We start from the raw sequence: 20,897 nt of genomic DNA, 5'->3' as shown, positions 1-20,897 counted from the left end.
CAGTTTATATTAAGCAAGAACTGTCTTTAAGTCCACAAATGTCACAGTGTGTTGGAGGGGATATTTGAGGCTCCTGTAGGGTGAGTAAACTGAGGCTGCCATTTGTGTCAGCCCTCGCTTCCTCCAGAGGTCGCCTTGGTCTCCTGGCAAAGCTGTCCCTGTCCTCCCACTGCAGCCATGTAGGTATCTCATCCCTCTTCCTAAACCTGACCCACTGCTTCGCTCAGGGTTCTCACTGCCATGTCCCCCCTGCCCACTGTCCCCTGAAATGAGATGAAATGTGCCTGGAAAGTTAACTTGGGAGAAGAGCGCATTGCTGCTGCGTGGTGGGGCACAGCCTGCTACTCTAGGCAGGGCTGGGAGAAGTTGTCACATCTGTAGAGTGGTCTTGGAGGTGAGAACACAGGGCACACAGGGCGCCTTGGTGCTGGGGTGGGGGAGGGTGTGGGGAGAGGGGAGGGAGGAAGATGTGACTTCCTGGCACCTCTCACAGCTTTTCATTTCCTTTCACAGCCAGCAGCCAGGCCTCCCGTGCCTGCTCACCAGGTGCCCCCCTACAAGGCTGTGTCAGCCCGCCTCAGGCCGTTCACCTTTTCCCAGAGCACCCCCATTGGGCTGGATCGTGTAGGTCGCCGAAGACAGATGAGAACATCCAATGGTGAGTTCTAGAACCTGTTTGCGGCTGCTGTCTAGAGGCTCAGGATTCCAATGGCTGCATTTTCCATGGCTGCCTCTCTTCTGGTGTCAGAATACGTAAATCCAAGTATAGCAGGCTCTGTGTTTTGGGCTCACAGTTTCCCCTCTAGGCCTCTTCTACCTTCTGACAAGCCTCAGCATTCTTTGGCTTGTGTTCACAGCCTCTCATCTCTCCCTTTCTGCTCAAGTGCTCTCTCTGCATGTCTGTCTGTCTGTGATGGGGTCCAGATTCTATACTCCCCCATTTTTGATTAGCACAAATTAGTTGTATAATGGCATTTCATTTTGAACTGTCTACCCATATATATGCATTCTATATACCTTGTTTAGACTTACCTCCTCTGTCACTTTCTCTCTTACCTCTCCTTTCCCCAATCATAATTCTCCCTTTTGGAAGTATGCCAGTCTTAAGGAATTTGGGGTCACCTTATTTCTGTCATTGTGTTGATCTTTTACAAAGACTATCTCCAAATAAGGTCTGAGAGTAAAGGCTTCATCAGCTTTTGGGGAGAGACATTTCAACCAAATCTATATTCCATTAATATATTCATGTACTGTATAGACAGGTCGGGTCAAAGATTTATAAGGAAAAGGAGAAAATGCAAATAGTATTGTTAGGGCCTTGGGAATGTACAAGGGTTTTCCTTTAATCCCCTAAATGCATACAAGCAGCCTATTTCCTGTTTCTGTAATGCTTTGTTAAGTTGTTTTGAACTCAGGGGCTTCTGCTTTTACTTAATTTATTGCTCAAAGTTGGTGCTCTACCACTCGAGCCACAGCTCCACTTCTGGCTTTTAGGTGGTTAGTTGGAAGTAAGAATCTCGTGAACTTTCCTGCCTATGTTGGCTTCAAACCTTAATCCTCAGATCTCAGCTGCCTGAGTAGCTAGGCTTACAGGTGTGAGTCACTCACTGGTGCCTCGCTTTGTTAGTTTTTATTTTAATGTAACTTTTTATTAAATGTAACAACATGTTAGCTTCTGTAGTGACAAAATACCTGAGAAAATAAAAGGAGGAAAGATGTATTTTGGCTGGAAATTTTGTAGGGTGGTCTGTTGTTTTGAGGGTTCATAGAGAGGCAGGTAGCACGTCAGAGGAGCACATGGCAGAGCAAAGCCTCTCACCTGATAGTGGTTGAGAATCTTAGCTGTTTTATTTTGTTTTCAGTACTTGACTTTAACTCAGGGTCCTATGCTCTCACTCAACTTTCTTGCTCATAGGAGGCACTCTACCACTTGAACTATGATTTTAGTCTGACATATTTGCTAGTTATTTTATTTTATTTTATTTTTTGGTCGGATGTGGGGCTTGAACTCTGGGCCTGGGCGCTGTCCCTCAGCTCTCCAGCTCAAGGAGAGCGCTGTACCACTTGAGCTACAGTGCCACTTCCGGCTTTCTGGTGGTTTTATTGGAGATAGGAGTCTCACGGTCTCTCCTGCCCGGGCTGGCTTTGAACCGCGATCCTCAGATCTCAGCCTCCTGAGTAGCTAGGATTACAGGTGTGAGCCACCAGCGCCCGGCTGCTAGTTATTTTAGAGATGTATCTTCCTGGAGTTTTCTGCCCTGGCTGGCTTTGAACTGGGATTCTCAGATTTCAGCCTCCTGAGTAGCTAGGATTATAGTCATGAGCCACTAGTATCTGTCGAGAGCTGTTTGTATTTAAAATTTATTTATGATTCTTTCACTGTAAACCAATAAAAATTAACTGGATAGTTTAAGAAGGGGAGGATATACTGGATGGTGGTCCTAGGCTTGATGGGAGAGGCTTAGCAGGAGTGGGGTTTAAGCTGGAATGCAGATAGTGGTTGTAGTTTGGCTATGAAGTCTCTTCACAAAAGGCTCATGTGCTCAATGCTTGACTCTCCATTGGTGGCCCTGTTTTGGAAGATCCTGGGAACTTTTGTAGGTGGGATACAGCTGGAAGACATAAATCACTGGAAGTGGGTCCTTGGGATATCTTGTTCTGGCCCCTTCCTATCTTGCATTGTGCATCCTGTCTACCATAAAGTCTTCTGCTCTTTTGTCACAAGCTCTTATGGCTATGATGTTCTGTCCAACCATATTGGGTCCAAATGGATTATAGACTAAACCCCCCTGACGGACTTTTTCTGCCCTGGCTGGCTTTGAACGGCAATCCTCAGATCTCAGCTTCCTGAGTAGCTAGGATTACAGATGTGAGACACCAGTGGCCAGCTCCCTGACTTGGCTTAATTTTATAGGACATACATTGAGTTCTTAATTGTATTCTCCCTGCCTTCGTCTACCCATTTCCCCTTGACCTTCATCCCAACCCTTTTGAGTACCCACTTCTTGGTGTTTATTTTGTTGAACTTTGACTTTGCCTTTCTAAGGAATTACCAGTGCTTAATCTTTTTTTGTTCTTTCCACATTCCTCTGAGCCATTTAGCCAACCAAGCACACTGGCTAAGCCCTTCCTGGGGCCATGTCTCCTTCCAGTCAGAAAGAATTAGAAGGGATGTCAGCTCATTTTTCCACTGGGGGTTCCCCTGTCTTGGGTACACAGTTCCTAGGAAGTGACAGAAGGTCCCTTTGCTAGGAAGGGACGACTGTGCAAGGTGACCTGGCTTCTACTCCATCGTGAGCTCTTGAGTCTGGGGATTGAGTGGGTTTCTCCATCACCCTGGCTCTGGCCTGCTTCTGCTTACCTGGGGACCTGGAGATTTCTTGCTGTACAAATTCAGTGTAAGTTAATGGAGTTACTCACCAGTTTTGTTCTTTGGGATCAGTGAGGCACAGCCTAGGCTACATAGTGAGATTCTATATCATAAAAATAAAACAAAAAAGGTCATTGTTGAGTTGGTGTTACAGATGCCATGTCCCTGCTGAGCCTGAAGAAGTGCCCTCTCTTCCAAGCCATCTTGTCAGCTGTGCAGTGCAGGGTTTGTGTGGGGAAGGAGGGTGGAAGGGAAGGCCCGCAGTAAGGTTGCAGCCTGGGCTGGGTGTTGAAAAGGGGTGTGTGTTAGAGCCTCTGTGAATTTGTACTTCCTGCTGCTGTTTACTAAGTGAACGTGTTCCAAGGGCCTTCTGAGTTCTATGAGTCCAAAGGAAGGTTTATACCAGGTGTGGCACATACCTGAGATCCCAGCACTCACACTTGGGAGGCTGAGGCAAGAGAACTCCCAGTTCATAGCCAGCCTGGAATACATCTCAGTACTCTGCATCAGAATGAGAAAGAGGGAGAGGAAATGCGGGAGAGAGAAGGAGAAGGGTGGGAGGAGAGAGGGGAGGTGGGAAAGGAGGAAGAAAATAAAGAGAAAGAAGGAAGAAACAAAGGAAGACTTGTACCCACTGTCTTAGTGAAGTATGCCCCTGCCCTTCTCAGGAGTCGGCCCTGATGTGCTGGGCATTTTTCTCTTGCTCTATTTACAGCCTTATCTCTTGGGAACTTGGGGCTGTACAGGAGGGAGGGTCACATGGAACATCCTGAGTACTCTTTCTGCTCTGCTTGGGGGTTGCGTTTGAGATAACAGGATAAGGGCAAGTCACAGTGGCACCAGGTCATGGATAAAAGGCTCCCTGTCTACAAAAACACTTTATCTTCTAACTTTTTGTGGTTTTAAGGATGGATCCCCGGGTACTTAAGGCTGCTCAGCACGTGCTCTGCCACAGAGCTACATGCCCAACCCAGTTTAGTACAGCTGCTTTTCTGACATTTGTATTTGTAGCTTCCAGTTCCATGAGTTTTTTTTTTTAATCTCATTTTCTTTCCTTAATGAAGTTGTTCTCTTGTCCAGAGGTGTTTTTTTTTTTAATCTCATTTTCTTTCTTTAACGAAGTTGTTTAAGACACCTTAAACCCATCCCAGCCTGCCCAAGTTCCTAATTCTCTATTATTACTTTGGGAGGCATTCATATTTCTTTTCCCTTCATGAATCTGTGTGTTTTGATCAGAAGCCAAATTTGATATATTTTCCAAAGTATTATTTTCATGTCTATTTATTTTCATTTCGTGCTTGTCAATTGATTTAATTCAAGTTAATTGAATTAATTGAGCATTGTCCCTTAGCTTTTTCACTCAAAGCTGGCTAGTGTGGTACCACTTGAACCATAGCTCCACTTTCAGCTTTTTGCTGGTTAATTGAAGAGTCTCATGAACTTTCCTGCCTGGGCTGGCTTTGAACCATGATTCTTAATACCCTGAGTAGTTAGTATTATGAGCCACCAGTACTCAACTTTTCCTTTATCTCTTAAGGTATTTATTTATTTATTTATTTATTTATTTATTTATTTATTTATTGTCTCATAATCCTTCGCCTGAAACTCCTATGTAGTGACTAGCCTTGAACCTTGAACTCTTAACTCCTCCTGGCTCAGTTTCCCAATGCTGAGATTATATTGGTATATACCACCATGACCAGTGGTACATGCCTATAAGTTTTAACTTGCTTTTAACTTTTAAACTTGAGTAGAATTTTTATGAATCACAGCAAAGGACTAAAACATGCCTATGCATTAAAATCAGTAGATCATATCCAGGCTAGATATAGTGGTCCACACTAAGATAACAAGTACGCACTTGTAATCCCAGCATTCTAGAGGCTAAGGTAGGAGGATCTCTGGTTCAAGGCTAGCTTGGACTAGGAAAGTGAGACCCTGTCTCCAAAAAAAACCCAAAACCCAAAACAAGAAAGAAAGCTATTCCTGAAATATATGAAATATACATATATACACATACATCTCTATCTATATAAATATAAAATTTTCCCTGGTTTCAGTCCAGGGAATAAACAAACCCTTTGCCCAGACTTGTTCCCAGAGGAGTTTTCTAGAGGTGCATTTCAGGTGACATTTCACCTGAGAGAGTTACAGACCAGGCTTGGGAGAGAGTGGCTAAGCAAGGACTAGAACCCAAGAAAGACACAGACACTCCGTATTCACTTTGTGCTTTGGTAGTTACTAGTGCCTGATGGGAGAGAAGGGGAATGTGTGAGTGAGTGAGTGTGTGTGTGTGTGTGTGTGTGTGTGTGTGTATTTTTTGTCATGACCAAGGTTCGAATCCTGGCTTCTACTTTGCTTGGCTGGTGTTGTGCTACTGAGCCATGCTTCCAGCCTGGTTTTTTTTTTTTGCTGGAGTCTAGGACTTTTTGACCAAGCAGACTTTGAACTTCAGTCTTCTAGCTCAGCCTTCTGGGTAAGTAGGATCACAGATATGAGCCACCAGTGCCTACCTCATACTGTTGTATATTTAAGAAGCACATTAGGCATGGGGATGTTTTTCAGTAGTAGAGTACCAAAACAACAGCTTAACAGGTTTTGCTTATTTTTGTTTGTTTGACTTGTTTTGTTTCCACAGTTAGGAATGGAACCCAGGATCTTGCAAATACAAGGCCATTGCTTTACCACTGAGCTGAATCCACAGCTCTTGATTTCTTAATGAATTTTTTTTAAAACTAGTATAGCTTACATTTCTTTTTGCCACAAGAACAAATTGAGGGCTATTTAAAACATTCCCTTGTAAAAGGAAGGATGTCAGTAGTTCCTACCACAGAAAAACTTGTTTCTATGTGCAATTGGTGGCTTCTTCCACTGTACATAGTAGAATTGGTTGCCAGAGCAAGGAAATACATTAGCCCAGAGTAGGTCCTAGCTTCTAGCAGGAGGCTCAGTTGCTCCCTTTTGGAGTGGATGGATCTGTGGGCAGGGCCACAGTTAAAATTAACACCCACGGACTGGATGTGGCTTTAGCTTGGCTTAGTGTATGATGTCTTCCCAACTGAGTTGGGAGCTAGTGCTCTGAGAGTACCTAGGGGAACTTTGGGTGCCCAACTACACTTTGGTACCCCTACACTTGGCTGAGCTGCAGGAAATGAGAAAGACCTAAGCTGCAAGGATATTGTGGGTGCCTAAGGGAGTCTGAGGAATGCTCCTTTTCCTGACTATGGGACTCTGACCCCGAACTTGTTGGAGCTACACCACTGAACTTTAGCCGCCCCCCCCTGTGGCCCTAGTTGCCATGTAACCACAGATTCTGCCCCTAAGGCCACGCCCCACAACTGTCCCAGAACATCCCTTGCTTGTTTCAGTTGGTAAAGCTAAAGTTGGTTTAGCTGAACAGAAGAAGCTTACCAGGGCATTTTCCAATCTGTTTAAGGCACAGGAGTTCCAAAGGACACTTTAGGGGTCATCATTCACAGGTGACATTTCTCCATAGGTATAACTCCTGATTCTTCTCATTTCCTGGTGAAATGGATGCATCTCTCAAGAAATGGAAAGGACTGATTTATATGTTTAACTCTTCCTGGTTGCAAACTAGTCCTGGCCATAAAAACATAAAGTAGTTGTTAAATAAAAACACACAAAACATTAGCAACTGATTAGCTTGAAATTATTAGGAAATGTTGTAAGATGCTCTGTTAGCATATAGTCAATATTGTCTCAGGAAAAGCCCAAGCTGCTTTGAAACCTGAGTTATTACCCAGTGATTTTCCAAGTCTTCCCAGAGATTCCATTTAACTTTTTATTACAAGGAAAGGGGGGGTGGGGAATCACAAGTACTCAGATGTGAGTATATATGTGTGACATGTGTGTGATGCCTTTGGGCTGACATTGGTCATAATTTTAGCCAGGCTTTGTGGTATATGCCTGTAATTCCAGCACTACATAGGAGACTCCATCTCAAACAACAACTAAAACAAATGTGCTTTTTTATTTCATATTCTTTTATTGTCTTTGTGTTTGTTTTAAGACAGAATCTTCCTATGTAGCCCATGCCAGTGCTGAATACCATATGTAGCCCAGGCTGGTCCTAAACTCCATCTTCTCAGTGCTGGAAGATTATGGTTATAAGCTACTATACACTTTCCCTTCCTTCCTCCCTTTCTCCCTTCCTTCCTTCTTTCTCCCTTCCTTCCTTCTTTCTTTCTTCCTGCCTTCCTGCCTGCCTTCCTGCCTACCTGCCTGCCTGCCTGCCTGCCTGCCTTCCTTCCTTCTGCCTGCCTTCCTGCCTTCCTTCCTTCCTTCCCTTCCTTCCTTCCTTCCTTCCTTCCTTCCTTCCTTCCTTCCTTCCTTCCTTCCTTCCTTATTTTCTTCTTCTTTTTTTGTTTGTTTGTACTAATATAGGAGCTTGAACTCAGGGCCTTGTACTCGAGCTTTGATTTTTCACTCAAGGCTGTTGTAAGCTACAGGTATATAGTTACTGGTATTTGGCATAAAATTACTTTACAAATTTCCAAAAGATAAATTACTCGTTGTCTGACTTACGAAATGGAAAGGCCTCTGTACACACCTTAATAGATGACAAAATTATATATACATACATATTTTTCTCTCACTGGGCATTGGTGGCTCATACTTGTGATCCTCGCTACTCAAGAACTTGAGATCTGATGATTGTGGTTCAAAGGCAGCCCCTGGGCAGGAAAATCCATGAGACTCTAATCTTCAGTTAACTACCCAAAAAGCTGGAAGTGGTGCTGTGGCTCAAGTAGTAGAGCACTAGCCTTGAGCACAGGTGTTTAAAGCTATCACATGGGTCTTGAGTTCAAGCCCCAGGACTGGCACCAAAAAATAAAAGTATTCTCTCAACAAAAAAATCAAGAAGAAAATATAAAATTGAATCTTACTTAGTATAAAGGAGAAGAAGGAGGAGGAGAAGGAGGAGGAAGAGGAGGAGGAAGAGGAGGAGGAGGAGGAAGAGGAGCAGCAGCAGCAGCTTTGAGGAAAGCCTGGGCATTGGCTACCCAAGGCTTTGATTATTCCACATGGAAGTCCTGCATCTTGCTGGCTTTCATTATTCTTTTCTCATCCCACTTATATGCACTCTCATTCTACAGGTTTTGGGGGGTTGATTGTATGGACTTTTCAAATGGGATGAGTCTGTTTACTTATCTGTAGCCCATTATTTGCAGTGAACATGTTTTCCTGACTGGAAAGACTGCACAGTGCAATCCCCATCTGTACCTTGCTGTGGGACTGTTAGCATTCCACAGAGTCTCAGGAATGTAGAAATTGTGAAAGGTTCCTGTGGGCACAGGAGCAGGGATTAAAGCAGATCCGAAACAGTGCCTGAAGCCCTGTTGGCTGCCAGTCCTGGAGATGGTATTATTCTCAGTAGCACTGACCTTCTAAGCTGATATATTCAGCCTTATCATTGCTTAGAACCAGGGTTTATAAAGAGGAACATAATGTTCTAATCTGTGTCTCAGAAAAACATCATTCTGGCAGTGCAAGAACCCTTAATCTAAAACCTAATGTTAGTCCAAGTCTTTCTAAACAACTACAGTTAAAAAAAATGCCAAAAATTTTAAGCTGGGTACTGGGGGTTCATGCCAATCATCTTACTACTCAAGGGGCTGAGGTCTGAGGATCAGGGTTCAAGGCCAGCCCTATTAGAAAAGTCTGTAAGACTCTGATATACAGTTGGCCAGCAAAAAGCTAGATATGGAGGTGTGGTTCAAGTGGTAAAGCACTAGCTTAGAGCAAAAAAAGCCAAGTGAGAGCAAGGATCATTGAGTACAGGCCCCAGTGTGTACACACATACACATATACACAAATTAAATGTGTCAAGGCACCAAGTTTCAGAACATGACTTCAAAGAAGCAGAAAAAATATTGGACATCTGAGGAGGGAGAGAAGAGGTCTAAACATCTGCCCTGCAAGCTCCAAGTGCCTCTCTGGCACCTGTACTAGGGCTGAGTAACAGGGAGTTCCAAGCCTGGATGGATTCAGTGACTGCCCAACTCAGCTGAATACCACTGCAGTGGTGGGAAATAGCACTGGCATTCAAACCAGACAGGACAGTCACTGTATTGTCTGCCTAGGTTCAGAGCATGAAGTACAGGAAAAAAAAAAAAAAAGGCAGAAAAGAGGCGATATCAAAGCACAGGAAAGCCTTGCCTTCATAAAGAAAGGGCAGTTCTACATTAGTTTCTGGTTCTACCCAGTGCTCAGGTTCACAATCTTTATTTTGGAGAGCCACAGTTCATGTTAGCTACAGAGAGCAAAGTTTTCATGGTCTTAATGTGTTCAGGCTCATAGGGCCCAGGCTGAGCAGTTCAAAGAGAGGCGCTTCTCCTTGGTGGCTGTCTTCAGAGGTGCTCTGGGTGGTTCTCACAGTTTGTTTTAGTAACTCCAGGTCCTTCTGCTTCCTGTGTGATGGCTGTTGCTGGTGATTGGGCTTCCCTGCTTGGGTACAAAGCTTGCAATTGCCTGGTGAAGTTGAAATCACACCAGAGCCCAGACTTCCCTGGTCATCCATGCCCAGTCAGTCAGGTGTGTAATGGTTCGACATTTTGTGTGTGTGTGTGTGTGCGTGTGTGTGTGTGCGCACGCACGCGCGCGCGCGCCAGTCTTAGGCCTTGAACTCAGGACCTAGGTGCTATCCTTGAGCTTTTTTACTCAAGGCTACCACTTGAAACACATCTTCACTTTCAACTCTTTTTGATAGTTAATTGGAGATTGGAGTCTCATAGGCTTTCCTGCCTAGACTGGCTTTGAATCACAATCCTTGGATCTTAACTTCCTGAGTAGCTAGAATTATAGGCATGAGCTACTGGAGGCTGGATAATACAGAATGTCTTAGATATATGACATTAAAGTAACTGTCACCTGTGGATTAATAATGATATCTACTTTAATCCATCCACTCAGATGGTTCAATTACTTAGGCTGATAATATGAGAGGGATGTCACAGGTCTGAATAACTGTAGCAACTGTAACATGAAAATAGCAGCCGCATGTTAGTGAGTATCTGTGGATCCTGGATATAGTATTCTTATTCTGGGTTGTCATTGCTTCCAGGGAAAATAGGGACTGCAGTGAAGTCCAGCCAATGGTAGCCAGATGTGGGGGTCCCTTGGTTGTTGCTGGGTGAAGTGATACCCACTTTGAACCTTTTTTTTTTGTTGTTTAAAGACGATCATATTGCATTAGGGAAGAACATTGCTCTGTTCCTCAGAGCCACCTGCTACTTAGTGCCTGACCTATAGCTCAAGGAATGGGGGGCCACACTCAAACCTAGTGGGTACAGGATTCTCCAGAACCTGGTCTGGAAATTGCTGGTTCTCATTTGGAAACTGCTGCTTTGGGCAAACAGCAGCAGGAAGGAATATGTTTGTGTTTGTATATGTGTGTATATATGGATATGGGTATATATTCTATATAGGTGTGTATATCCATATATACAATAATATATAATATATTAATTATCTATAAGATATAATATAAAAATCTCATCAGTGGGCTGGGAAGTTGACTCAGTGGTAGAGTGCTTGCCTAGCATGGATAAGGCCCTGGGTTTGATTCCTCAGCACCACATAAGCAGAAAAAAACCAGAAGTGCTGGGTGCTGTGGCTCAAGTGGTAGGGTGCTAGACTTGAGCTGAAGAGCTGAGGGACAGCACCCAGGCCCAGAGTTCAGGCCCCACCACCCACAAAAAAAGAAAAAAAAATCTCATCAGTAACTAAAGTATACCAGGACTTGAACTCAGGGCGTTGAACTCTCTCTTGGCTTACATACTCACAGCTAGCACTCTACACGAGAGCCATACTTCCAGTCCTCCAAAATTAATTTTAAGTTTTTATATTTATAGAATAAATTATCATAGCCTCTTCTGTGTGTGTCTGTGTGTGTTCACATGCATGTGTGCATGCGTGGGTGCATGTATGCACTGGTACTGCGGCTTGAACTCAGGGTTTGGGGCTCTTGCTTAGTTTTTTTTTTTGCTTAAGGCTGGTACTCTATCACTTAAGCCACACCTCCACTTCCAGATTTTTCTTTTTCTTTTTCCTAGTTAATTAGAGGTAAGACTCTCTCAGATTTGTCAGCCTTTTTGAGTAGCTAGAATTACAGGCTTGAAGAACTGGACTTAGCTTTTATCCTGATTTGTACATTTTTGGTTGATAATGTGGACAGCTCTACTCCTATGAGACCAAACTCTGCCAGTATTCTTTCTGTATTTGTATTTCTCAGCTCAGTGGCTTAGTATAGTGGTTTCTTATCCAATGGAATAGATTAAGTCAAGAACTGGAGGAATGGGATTTTAAGACTTCTTTTCTTAGTTTTTACTTAGTTTTTGTAACATCCTTATTGAAGCTGGTAAATATAGGCTCTACTCACTGAATGCTTTTTTTTTTTTTTGCCTGATTTTCCTTTAACCTTTTTTCTTCTTCTTTGTAATGCTGGAATTAGAACCCAAAGCCTTGCTGCATTCTACCACTGAGTTACATCCTTAGCCCTGAACATTTTTTAATATCTGAACATCAATTTAAAGAAATTCATTCTATTATACACTTTTACCTTAGGTGATAGCTTTTTCCAAAAATACCTTATCAAGGCTGCTGAGTGAACATCTTCTGAGAAAATGTCTTATTTAAATGCAGGGTTGTTTGTTTGTTTTTTATTCCAGTCATGGGACTTGAACTTAGGCCCTGAGCTCAAACACTCTGTGCGTTTGTGCTCAAGGCTAGCGCCCTACCATTTGAGCCAAAACTCCACTGCCAGCTTTTTGGTGGTTAATTGGAAATGAGTGTCATAGATTTTCCTGCCCGGGCTGGCTTTGAACCAAGACCTTCAAATCTCAACCTCCTGAGTAGCTAGAATTACTAGTATGACCTACTGGTGCCTGACTTAAATGCAGTTTTTATTTGCTTATCTTCCCCCCTCCCCCCGCTTCCTTCTTTTTGTTTTATTTTAAGTGTGAGTAGCATAAGGTTTTTGATTCCCTAGGCTCTGACTAATCTAACCTATCATCCTGACCCGATGTCTGGACTTAGAAAAGATCCTTGGGAACTGAAGCCACCTTGCACCAGATGCCCTAGTGGGTGACTGTGAGCATACAGGACATGTGGCAATGGTTGTCTTTTCTTTTTTTGAAAACTAGCAATTTTCAGAAAATGAAAGCGCTGTGGGTTTCCTCCCTGGTGCTCAGGCTGTGTTGAAACGGTTCTCGGCTTGGCAGCTCAGTGGAACGCTTTTTGTCAGTTCACTCTGGCTGAACCCAGGCCTCCCCTCATTCCAGGGCTCACTGCTAGTTTCTGAGTTGATAGACAAAACATCATGGCATGGAGGACTTTGTCTCCAAGCAGAGTTGTTCCAAGTATGTTACACAAGAACAATAGGTAACTTAGAACCCAGAGTTGCCTAGAACAACCTGCTTTCCCCTAAAGGGGTGCTGGGATGGGGCGGGGCCTGGTGAAGTCTCTGAAATTGGGGGGGAGCCTAGGAGTCCTTTATCCTTTTTTCCTCTCTTCTTTCTCTCTCTTTCTTTTCCTTCCTTCCTTCTTTCCATTTCCCTTTCCTTTTTTTCCTTCCTTCCTCCTTTCTTTATTCTGTTTTTTCTTCCTTTCTCCTTTCTTTATTGTTTTTTCTTTCCTTCTTCCTTTCTTTGTTCTAAGTTCTTTTTTCTTCTTTTCTTCCTTTGTTCTTTCTTCCAAAGTTCTTTCCTTCTAAGCGCTCTTCCTTCATTTTTTTTCTTCTTTTACTTTCTTCTAAAGTCCTTCCTTCCTTCCTTTCTTCCTTCCTTCCTTCCTTCTTTCCTATCCTCCTCCCTTTTTGTGCCGGTACTGGGCTTGAATTCAGCCTGAATACTGTCCCTTAGCTTTTTTGCTGAAGGCTGGTTCTTTACTAGTTGAGCCACACCTTCAATTCTAGCTTTTTGCTAATTCATTAAAGATAAGAGTTTTATGGATTTGTCTGCTCTGGGCTGGCTTCAAACAATGATACTCAGATCTCAGCCTCCTGAGTAGTTAAGATTATAGGCGTGAGCCACCAGCACCTGGCTAGAAATCCTTTCTGACCAGGCCGTAGGCCATGCCAATGCTGAAGGCTCACAGATTTCATTTTGAATGGCAATGCTGTGGAGCATTTTCTTTGCAGTAGTAATATGTGGACTAGTACAAAAAAAAACTTGTTAAGATTAGGGAATTCTGTTACATAGGATCTTACCACTGTGTATTAGAATATGTGTGTGTGTGTGTGTGTGTGTGTGTGTGTGTGTGTGTGTGTGTGTGTGTGTGTGTGTGTGTGTGTACTGAGGCTTACATTCAGGGCCTCATCTTACTTAGCTTTTTCCACTCAAGGCTAGTACTCTACCACTTGAACCACACCTTTATTAGAGATAAGAGTCTTGGGGACTTTCCTGCTAGTGCTAGCTTTGAACCTGGATCCTCAAATCTCAGTCTTCTAAGTGGCTTACTTTCTGAGGAGCTACCATCACCTGGCTTTGTTGTTGTTATTGTATGTGCAGTACTAGAGATGTAACTGAGGTCCTCCATGTAGTAGGTGTGACCTATACTTTCCTAGCCCTGGTGTTGTAATTTATTTCTTTGTCTTGATTTCATGTATGTTTTTATTTGTTTGAAACGGGACTCATTATGTAGCTTATCTCTGCCTCAAACTCACCATATTCTTGAGTGCTGAGATTCCATGTATGTACTGCCATGCCCAGTGAAGTGCTGTAATTTGTGTAGGAACTGGCCCATAACTCTGGACCTCAGGTTTTTCCTCAAAGCAACAGGACAGTTAATAGTTACTAATCCTGACCTTTAAAAAAAAATTAAAAGCCACTATGGAATATGTCAGTGCCCCACTCTGCAGATGTAGCAACTAAGTGTCTGATTTAATAATAGTAGAGCACTTAGTCGTGGGACAGCAGGTTAGAACACAGGCTCAGTTGTGGCTGTAAGGCCTGAACTGTATAATCATCTCACAGGTATTTTTTCAGTCCCTGAAGCTTGAAATCCAGGCCTGGGTGTTGTCCCCAAGCTTTTTTACTTAAGGTTAGCATTGTACCACTTGAGTCGGAGCTCTACTTCAACTTTTTTAGTGCTTAATTGGAGATAAGAGTCTCACAGTCTTTCTTGCCTGGGCTGGCTTTGAACCGTGATCCTCAGCCCTTAGTCTCCTGAGTAGCTAGGATCACAGGCATAAGGTGACTTTTTGACTGAGTGGTGGCCATGGAGAGGCCACTTTGCGCGTCATCTGATTGTTGCGGAGTTATGAAGGCAATGACTTCCTAGCAAGGTGAAACAAGGGGAGCAGACTGCTAATGGTCGTGTCATAAGTGAAAAGCAAGAACTGCTTACGTAGATTACTTGAGAAAGACAGGAGTGGCAGTGCAGAGGAGGCAAAATAGCCCACAACATTACCTACAGAGCTTCCTTTAAAATGGAAATTTTTACTGGGTGCCAGTGGCTCACGCCTGTAATCCTAGCTACTCAGGAGGCTGAGATCTGAGGATGGTGGTTCAAAGCCAGCCCGGGCAAGAAAGTCCGTGAGATTCTTATCTCCAATAAACCACTCAGAAAACCAGAAGTGGCGCAGTGGCTCAAGTGGTAGAGCGCTAGCCTTGAGCTGAAGAGCTGAGGGAAAACCTTCAGGTCCGAAGTTGAAGCCCCATGACTAAAAAAAAGAGGAAATTTTCATTATAGAGGATATGTATTTTACATAGTAGGAGACAAAGTATCCAATTACTTATGTGCATGCGTATGTGTGTTTGTGTGCATGCACACGTTCCAGTCCTGGGGCTTGAATTCAGGGCCTCATATTCTTAGTTTTGTTTTGTTTTTTTTTGCTCAAGGCTCATGCTTTACCACTTGAGCCACACCCCTTGCATCTGGCTTTTTGATTGGTTAATTGAAGATTAAGAGTCTTATGGACTTTTTTACATGGGCTGGTTTCAAACCACAGTCCTCAGATTTTGGCCTCCTGAGTAGCTAGGATTACAGTCATGAGCCACTTGTGCCCAACAAGAGCTTTCTTTAAAACGTTTTCTTCTTTCCTTCCTCCCCTTCCCTTCCATTTCCTTCTCTCCCCTCCCTCCCTCCAGCCTTCCTTTCCTCCCTTCCCCCCTCCCTCCTTTCTTTCTTTTTTTTGGTCAGTCATGGGGCTTGAACTCTGGGCCTGGGTGCTATCTCTCAGCTCTTCAGCTCAAGGCTAGCGCTCTACCACTTGAACCATAGCACCACTTTCAACTTTTTCTGTTTATGTGGTGCTGAGGAGTCAAACTCCAGGGCCTCATGCATGCAAGGAAAGCACTCTACCACTGAGATACCTTCCCCACCCAAAACAAGTTTTCAAAGCCAGCCTGGGCAGGAAAGCCTGTGAGAGACTTATCTCTAATAAACCACTAGAAAACCAGAAGTGGCACTGTGGCTCAAGTGGCAGAGCGCTAGCCTTGAGCTGAAATGCTTAGGGACAGTGCTCAGGCCCAGTGTTCAAGCCCCTTGACCAAACATCAACAACAACAAAAAAACCCACAAAAACAATTTTATCATTATAGAGGATATGTATTTTATATAGTAAGAAGATAGAAGGTATCCACCTATTTCTTTACCCACAGATCTTGTTAACAAAAGTCCCTCTTTTAAAGTGGGTTTTGTCAACTTAACAGTTAGGGGTCATGTAACATCCTAACTCAAATTTTTGTCATACCAGAGAGTGAAAACCTAACTCTTATTTTTTGAACTAAGCAACCTGTAAGCTTTTCTCTTATGAAATGGATAGCTTTGAAAAATTACTCTGAAAGTTTAGCTCAGGTCTGGGGGCGGGGTGGTTGGAGTTAAAACTTACAAACACATTTCTCCCACAATTGTGGAAGGCCGCCAGTGCTCTCCTGATAGGCTTGTTGAGTGTGTTGGGATTTGCCTTGTTTCAGAGTTCCCTCCCTCTCCCTCCCAGTCCCTTCCCCCCACATGATATTGTGGGTCCACTCCCCCTCAGCCACACTAGGGAGCTGTTGGCTCTGGCCAGACTCTGGCCAGAAAGACGCTCACTCAGTGCTAAAGCAATGAATAAGCGATTTCTGCACTTCCCCTGAGCTGTGAGCTGGCCATCCTCCACGATATTCACGGAGGACTGGGCTCCTCCATCTCCCTCCCATTCTGCTCTGAACATTGCTGCTTTTTAGAGAGAACGATGGTTGCTAGAGGGGAAATAGCAAGATTCTGGAGTCTGGAAAGCCTTCACATGGGTATGTATACAGAGAATGGGTGGTTATATGAGGCAATGCTGCTGGCTTGGACTTGACTCCTTTCTGAGTTGCATGTCTCTCTGTCCCTTTCCCTCTCTGCCTCTTTCTCTTTCTCTCTGTCTCTAGGTATAAGTGTGAATAAATTCCCTCAAATTCCTTTCTCCAAGAGGTTGTTTGGGGATATATAGGAGTATTCATTGGTAATTCGGTCGTAGTGAAGAGGAATGGTTATGAGTTGATTGGGGGAAATACTGTTTACTGTTTTCACAAGTGCTTATTTATTTCATTGCACCATACATGAAAAAAAAAAGATATTTTTCTAACACTAATGGGGCTGCACCTTACTTTTTAAATGGTTTTTTTTATTTTTATCACTAATGGGACTAGTTCCTGTTTAATTGTAAAAGTAATGTCTTACCCTAAGAGGCTATACATTGTAATCTACATAGTCTTAATAAGAATTAAGATTGGAGGAAAAATAAGACTCCCTAGAAAGAGTTTTCCCAGGCTACAGTGGAATGCTTTAAAAACAGATCTTGTCTGCGTAGGCCTTAAGCAGATCCTAGTGCTTCCCGTGGGGATAAATGGGGATTGTAAGTGACAGCTCAAAGGCCTTCGTGGGTCTCTAGTGCTCATACTGATTGTCGCTTTTGCTCTTCCTGTGTTGTGATTGGTTTCTGTGTTGGCTGAGGCAAGACAGGGATGTGGTTACAGCTTCAGTCTCTGGCAGATTATCAGAACAAGACTGACTGGTAAATGTTCTGTTATCCTAGCCAACATCTGGGAAGAAAGGAAAAAGAGGGAAAAAGTTGTCTGTACCCCTCCCCCCTGGCTGCATTGAGAACACAGAGCTGCCCTCACAGTGGCCATGTTGGTTGCTTGAATCACAGGGACACACAGTAAGGCCAGCGTTGACATGGCAGCTTTGAGCAAGGCTGGGAGGTAGAAAGGGAAGAGATAGGAAGGGAGAGTAAGAGCAATGGTGTTCCTTATTTCCCTGCAGCTTTCCTTCCTCCCTGGAAGGGGTACCAGTCATCTTTCCTTCTACACACATTCAGAAGCTGAGAAGGCCTGTCTTGGCCTCCTGCTAGGGGTGAGGGTATGCACCCCTAGTATGTGGCTAGACCACCAGATTATTCCATAGAGACTTTTCTTTTGGGAAAACAGATGGACCCTCCCCCAGTGTACCCCTAGGTAACTGGAGTGTGCTACTGGCTCCAGAACTAAGTCATATCACCTCCACTGGGGCTGTAGAGAGTCAGCAGGTATCTCTGCCCGCTAGGTGAGCAGCTCCGGTCACTCCCTACTCCCAGGTCTCAGAGTCTTCCTGAAAGCCCATGACAGTGGAGCCGAGTTGGCTCCACTTTGTGGGTGTGTGGATGTGTGCACAGGCGTGCACAAAATGCTAGGCCTTGAACTCAGGCCTCACATTCTTACTTGGCTTTTTCACTCTAGGCTAACATTTTACTACTTGAGCCACACCACTTCTGGCTTTTTTTGTTTTTGTTTTTGTTTGTTTTTTGCTGGTTAATTGGAGGTAAGTGTCACAGATTTGTCTGCCTGGGCTGGCTTCAAATCTCTATCTTCAAACCTCAGCTTCCTGAGTAGCTAGGATTATGAGAGTCACCAGCACCTGGCTAGAATGGCTCAGCATTAAATGATAAGCCAGTTTGCTAAAGGATAAGCCTTTGCTTGCTGCTTCATGGTTCCTAGAAAAGTCAGGAGAACAGAGGGGCTGGAGCTCAGCCTGGGTTGCTCTGCATGCAGGCACATCTATACTGGGAGCAGTTAAACCTCAGTGAGACACAGTTTCCTCCTCCATAAAAGACAGTAGTAATCCAGAATGCTGTGGATTCTAGAAAGTGACTGATCCAAGTCATGCCAGGGCACGCTGATGGAGCTCAGGGGTGGAAGCGGCCTGCTGAAGGGGTCCTTGTTAGATTCGTTTATCCAGCAAGGCAGCAGCAGAGGCAGAGCTGGGAGGGGCATCCTGAAATGGGCTGAGAGTGCCAGAGAGGGCATCCAAGACAGTCCTAAGGTGTCAATGAGGATAGACAGCAGGAGCTATCATCAGAGTCGGAAACTCTAGGAGGAATAGCAACTCCTGGCTGGATACACAAAACAGACAGCCAGGACAAGACAAAGGTACAGTCCAGGCCAGGAAAGAATACAGAGAAACCCAATGGAGGCCTGAGCCCCGGTCTGAAGAGACAGGATAGAGTGAAGCCTGACCTCCTGGTACAGTTCTTTTTATTCTGGCAAGCCTAAGGACACTTCTAGAAAATAAGAAGTCACTGATCTCCAGCATGATGCCAGCTTTAAAGCCAACTTCCACTTGAAACTGAGAAGGCAGTGGCGTCCCTGATAGTTTAGTTGACCAAATGAAAAAATATATTCCAGGGTACTGGTGGCTCACTAGCTACTCAGAAGGCTGAGATCTGAGGATCCTGGTTCAAAGCCAGCCCAGGCTGGGAAATCCATGTGAGACTATTATTAATTAACCAGCAAAAAGCTAGAAGGGGAACTGTGCCAGCTTTGAGCTAAAAAAAACATGCTAAAGTGAGAGCCCTGAATTCATGCGCCTGTACCTGCACCAAAATAAAATAAACAATAAATTATTAAACCATGAAAAGGAGAAAGGTCTATTTTTAGACGTTTGATATAAATTAAGCAATAGTCATGATGTAATAACGTAATACCTGTTAGTTCTGAACAGCCACAATCAATGCATCCTAAGTTAAGCTGAATTCTGTTTCAAGCTCTATATCTTATGAGAATTATTTTTAAAAGATCCTTGGATGTTACCAAAGGGTAGTAATAGAGTTATTGTATACATTTCTAAGGTATCTTTTAGATCTTGGTCAGTAAAGATTCAAAAGCAATATGGAGGGGCTGGGAAGGTGGCTCAGTGGTAGAGTTCTTAAGCAGAAAAAGCCCGAAGTGGCGCTGTAGCTCAATAGTAGAGTGCTAGCCTTGAGTTCAGGCCCCATGACCAACAACAAAAAGAAAACAACAACAACAAAAAAAACCCAATATGGAAACTAATGTTGAAAATCAGATGATACATGATATTGATTTTGGGGACAACTTTACATACTTGAGTGTAATTGATTTTTCATTCTTTATTTATTTATTCATTCATTTATTTTGCCAGTCCTGGGGCTTGAACTCAGATCCTAGGCACTGTCCCTTAGCTTTCTGCGCAAGGTTAGCACTCTACTATTTGAGCCACAGCTCTGCCTCCAGCTTAATTGGAACTATGACTCTCAGTAACTTTCCTGCCCTGGCTGGCTTTAAACCAGGGTTCCTCAAATCTCAGCTTTCTAAGTAGGTAGGATTATAAGTGTGAGCCCCCATCATCTTCATTTCAATGATAAACACTCCACTTCTGCCCTGATAACACCTCTCCCTCACACAGCCAAGGGTAAGGAATTTTTCTCAGTTACAAATGAGAAAACAAAGACTCAGAATCATGGTCTTTCCCTGAGATGGCTATCAAACTCTTTTTTTTTTTTATTGTGAAAATACTGTACAGAGGGGTTACAATTACATGGGCAAGATAGTGAGTACATTTCTTATCAAGCATTGTAGCCTCTTCCTTTGTTTACCCTTCCCATCCCTTCCCATCCTACCTCCTCCCCCCCACCCAATCCTCCCCCCCACCCAAGTTGTAAAGTTCGTTTTTGACATGATAACTTGTACTTCTCATTGTTGCAACAGGTCCACCTGTATCCTTATTTAAATGACTTGTTTTTCCCCTTCCCCTCCACAAATTATACCGACATCAAATACAGTGAAAGCAGGGGTTATACTGTGGGGGAGGGACATACAAAGCAACAAAGAAATAATCTTATAATTGCGTTAGAAACAAATGCATGAAAGAAAAAAAAAACATTTAAAATACATATCTTAGGGTTCATTTTCCTAACATCACCTTATCTGACCTTTTCTGCTTGACTCATACATATACTAGATATTGCAAATAAGGGAAATCATTGAGACTCCAGCCCAGTATACTTCCTAAATTCTGTCACTGAAGCATGCAAAACTATTCAAATGAACTGGCAGTAGTGAACGTTCATACCTATAATCCTAGCTACTCTGGAGTCTGAGTTCTGAAGATCTAAGCTTGAAGCTAGCCTGGGCAGACAAATCCAAGAGCCAATTAACCAATAAAAAGCCAGAAGTGGAGCTGGGCTTCTGGTGGCTCATGGCTGTAATCCTAGCTACTCAGGAAGCTGAGAGCTGAAGATTGTGGTTCAAAGCCAGCCTGG

General features: G+C 43.6%; 1 protein-coding gene across 2 annotated transcripts in view; it reads left to right on the top strand.

The window, feature by feature from the left end:
• Positions 1 to 20,897, top strand: part of Spata13 (spermatogenesis associated 13) — a 124,386-nt gene that overhangs the window by 71,641 nt on the left and 31,848 nt on the right. The window contains exon 4 of one of the 2 annotated variants that reach the window (XM_042685695.1): positions 514 to 658. In XM_042685695.1, the coding sequence (XP_042541629.1) occupies positions 514 to 658 (145 nt within the window). Of the gene's footprint in view, positions 1 to 513; positions 659 to 16,409; positions 16,624 to 20,897 lie in introns of those variants that run through there. The other variant, XM_042685696.1, reaches the window with a different exon arrangement.

The sequence above is a fragment of the Dipodomys spectabilis genome, unplaced genomic scaffold (assembly GCF_019054845.1).
Source record: "Dipodomys spectabilis isolate Male_0828 unplaced genomic scaffold, ASM1905484v1 ptg000095l, whole genome shotgun sequence".
Lineage (NCBI taxonomy): Eukaryota > Metazoa > Chordata > Mammalia > Rodentia > Heteromyidae > Dipodomys > Dipodomys spectabilis.
The sequence above is the reverse complement of the archived record's forward strand: the minus strand, read 5'-3'. Positions and strand labels throughout refer to the sequence as shown.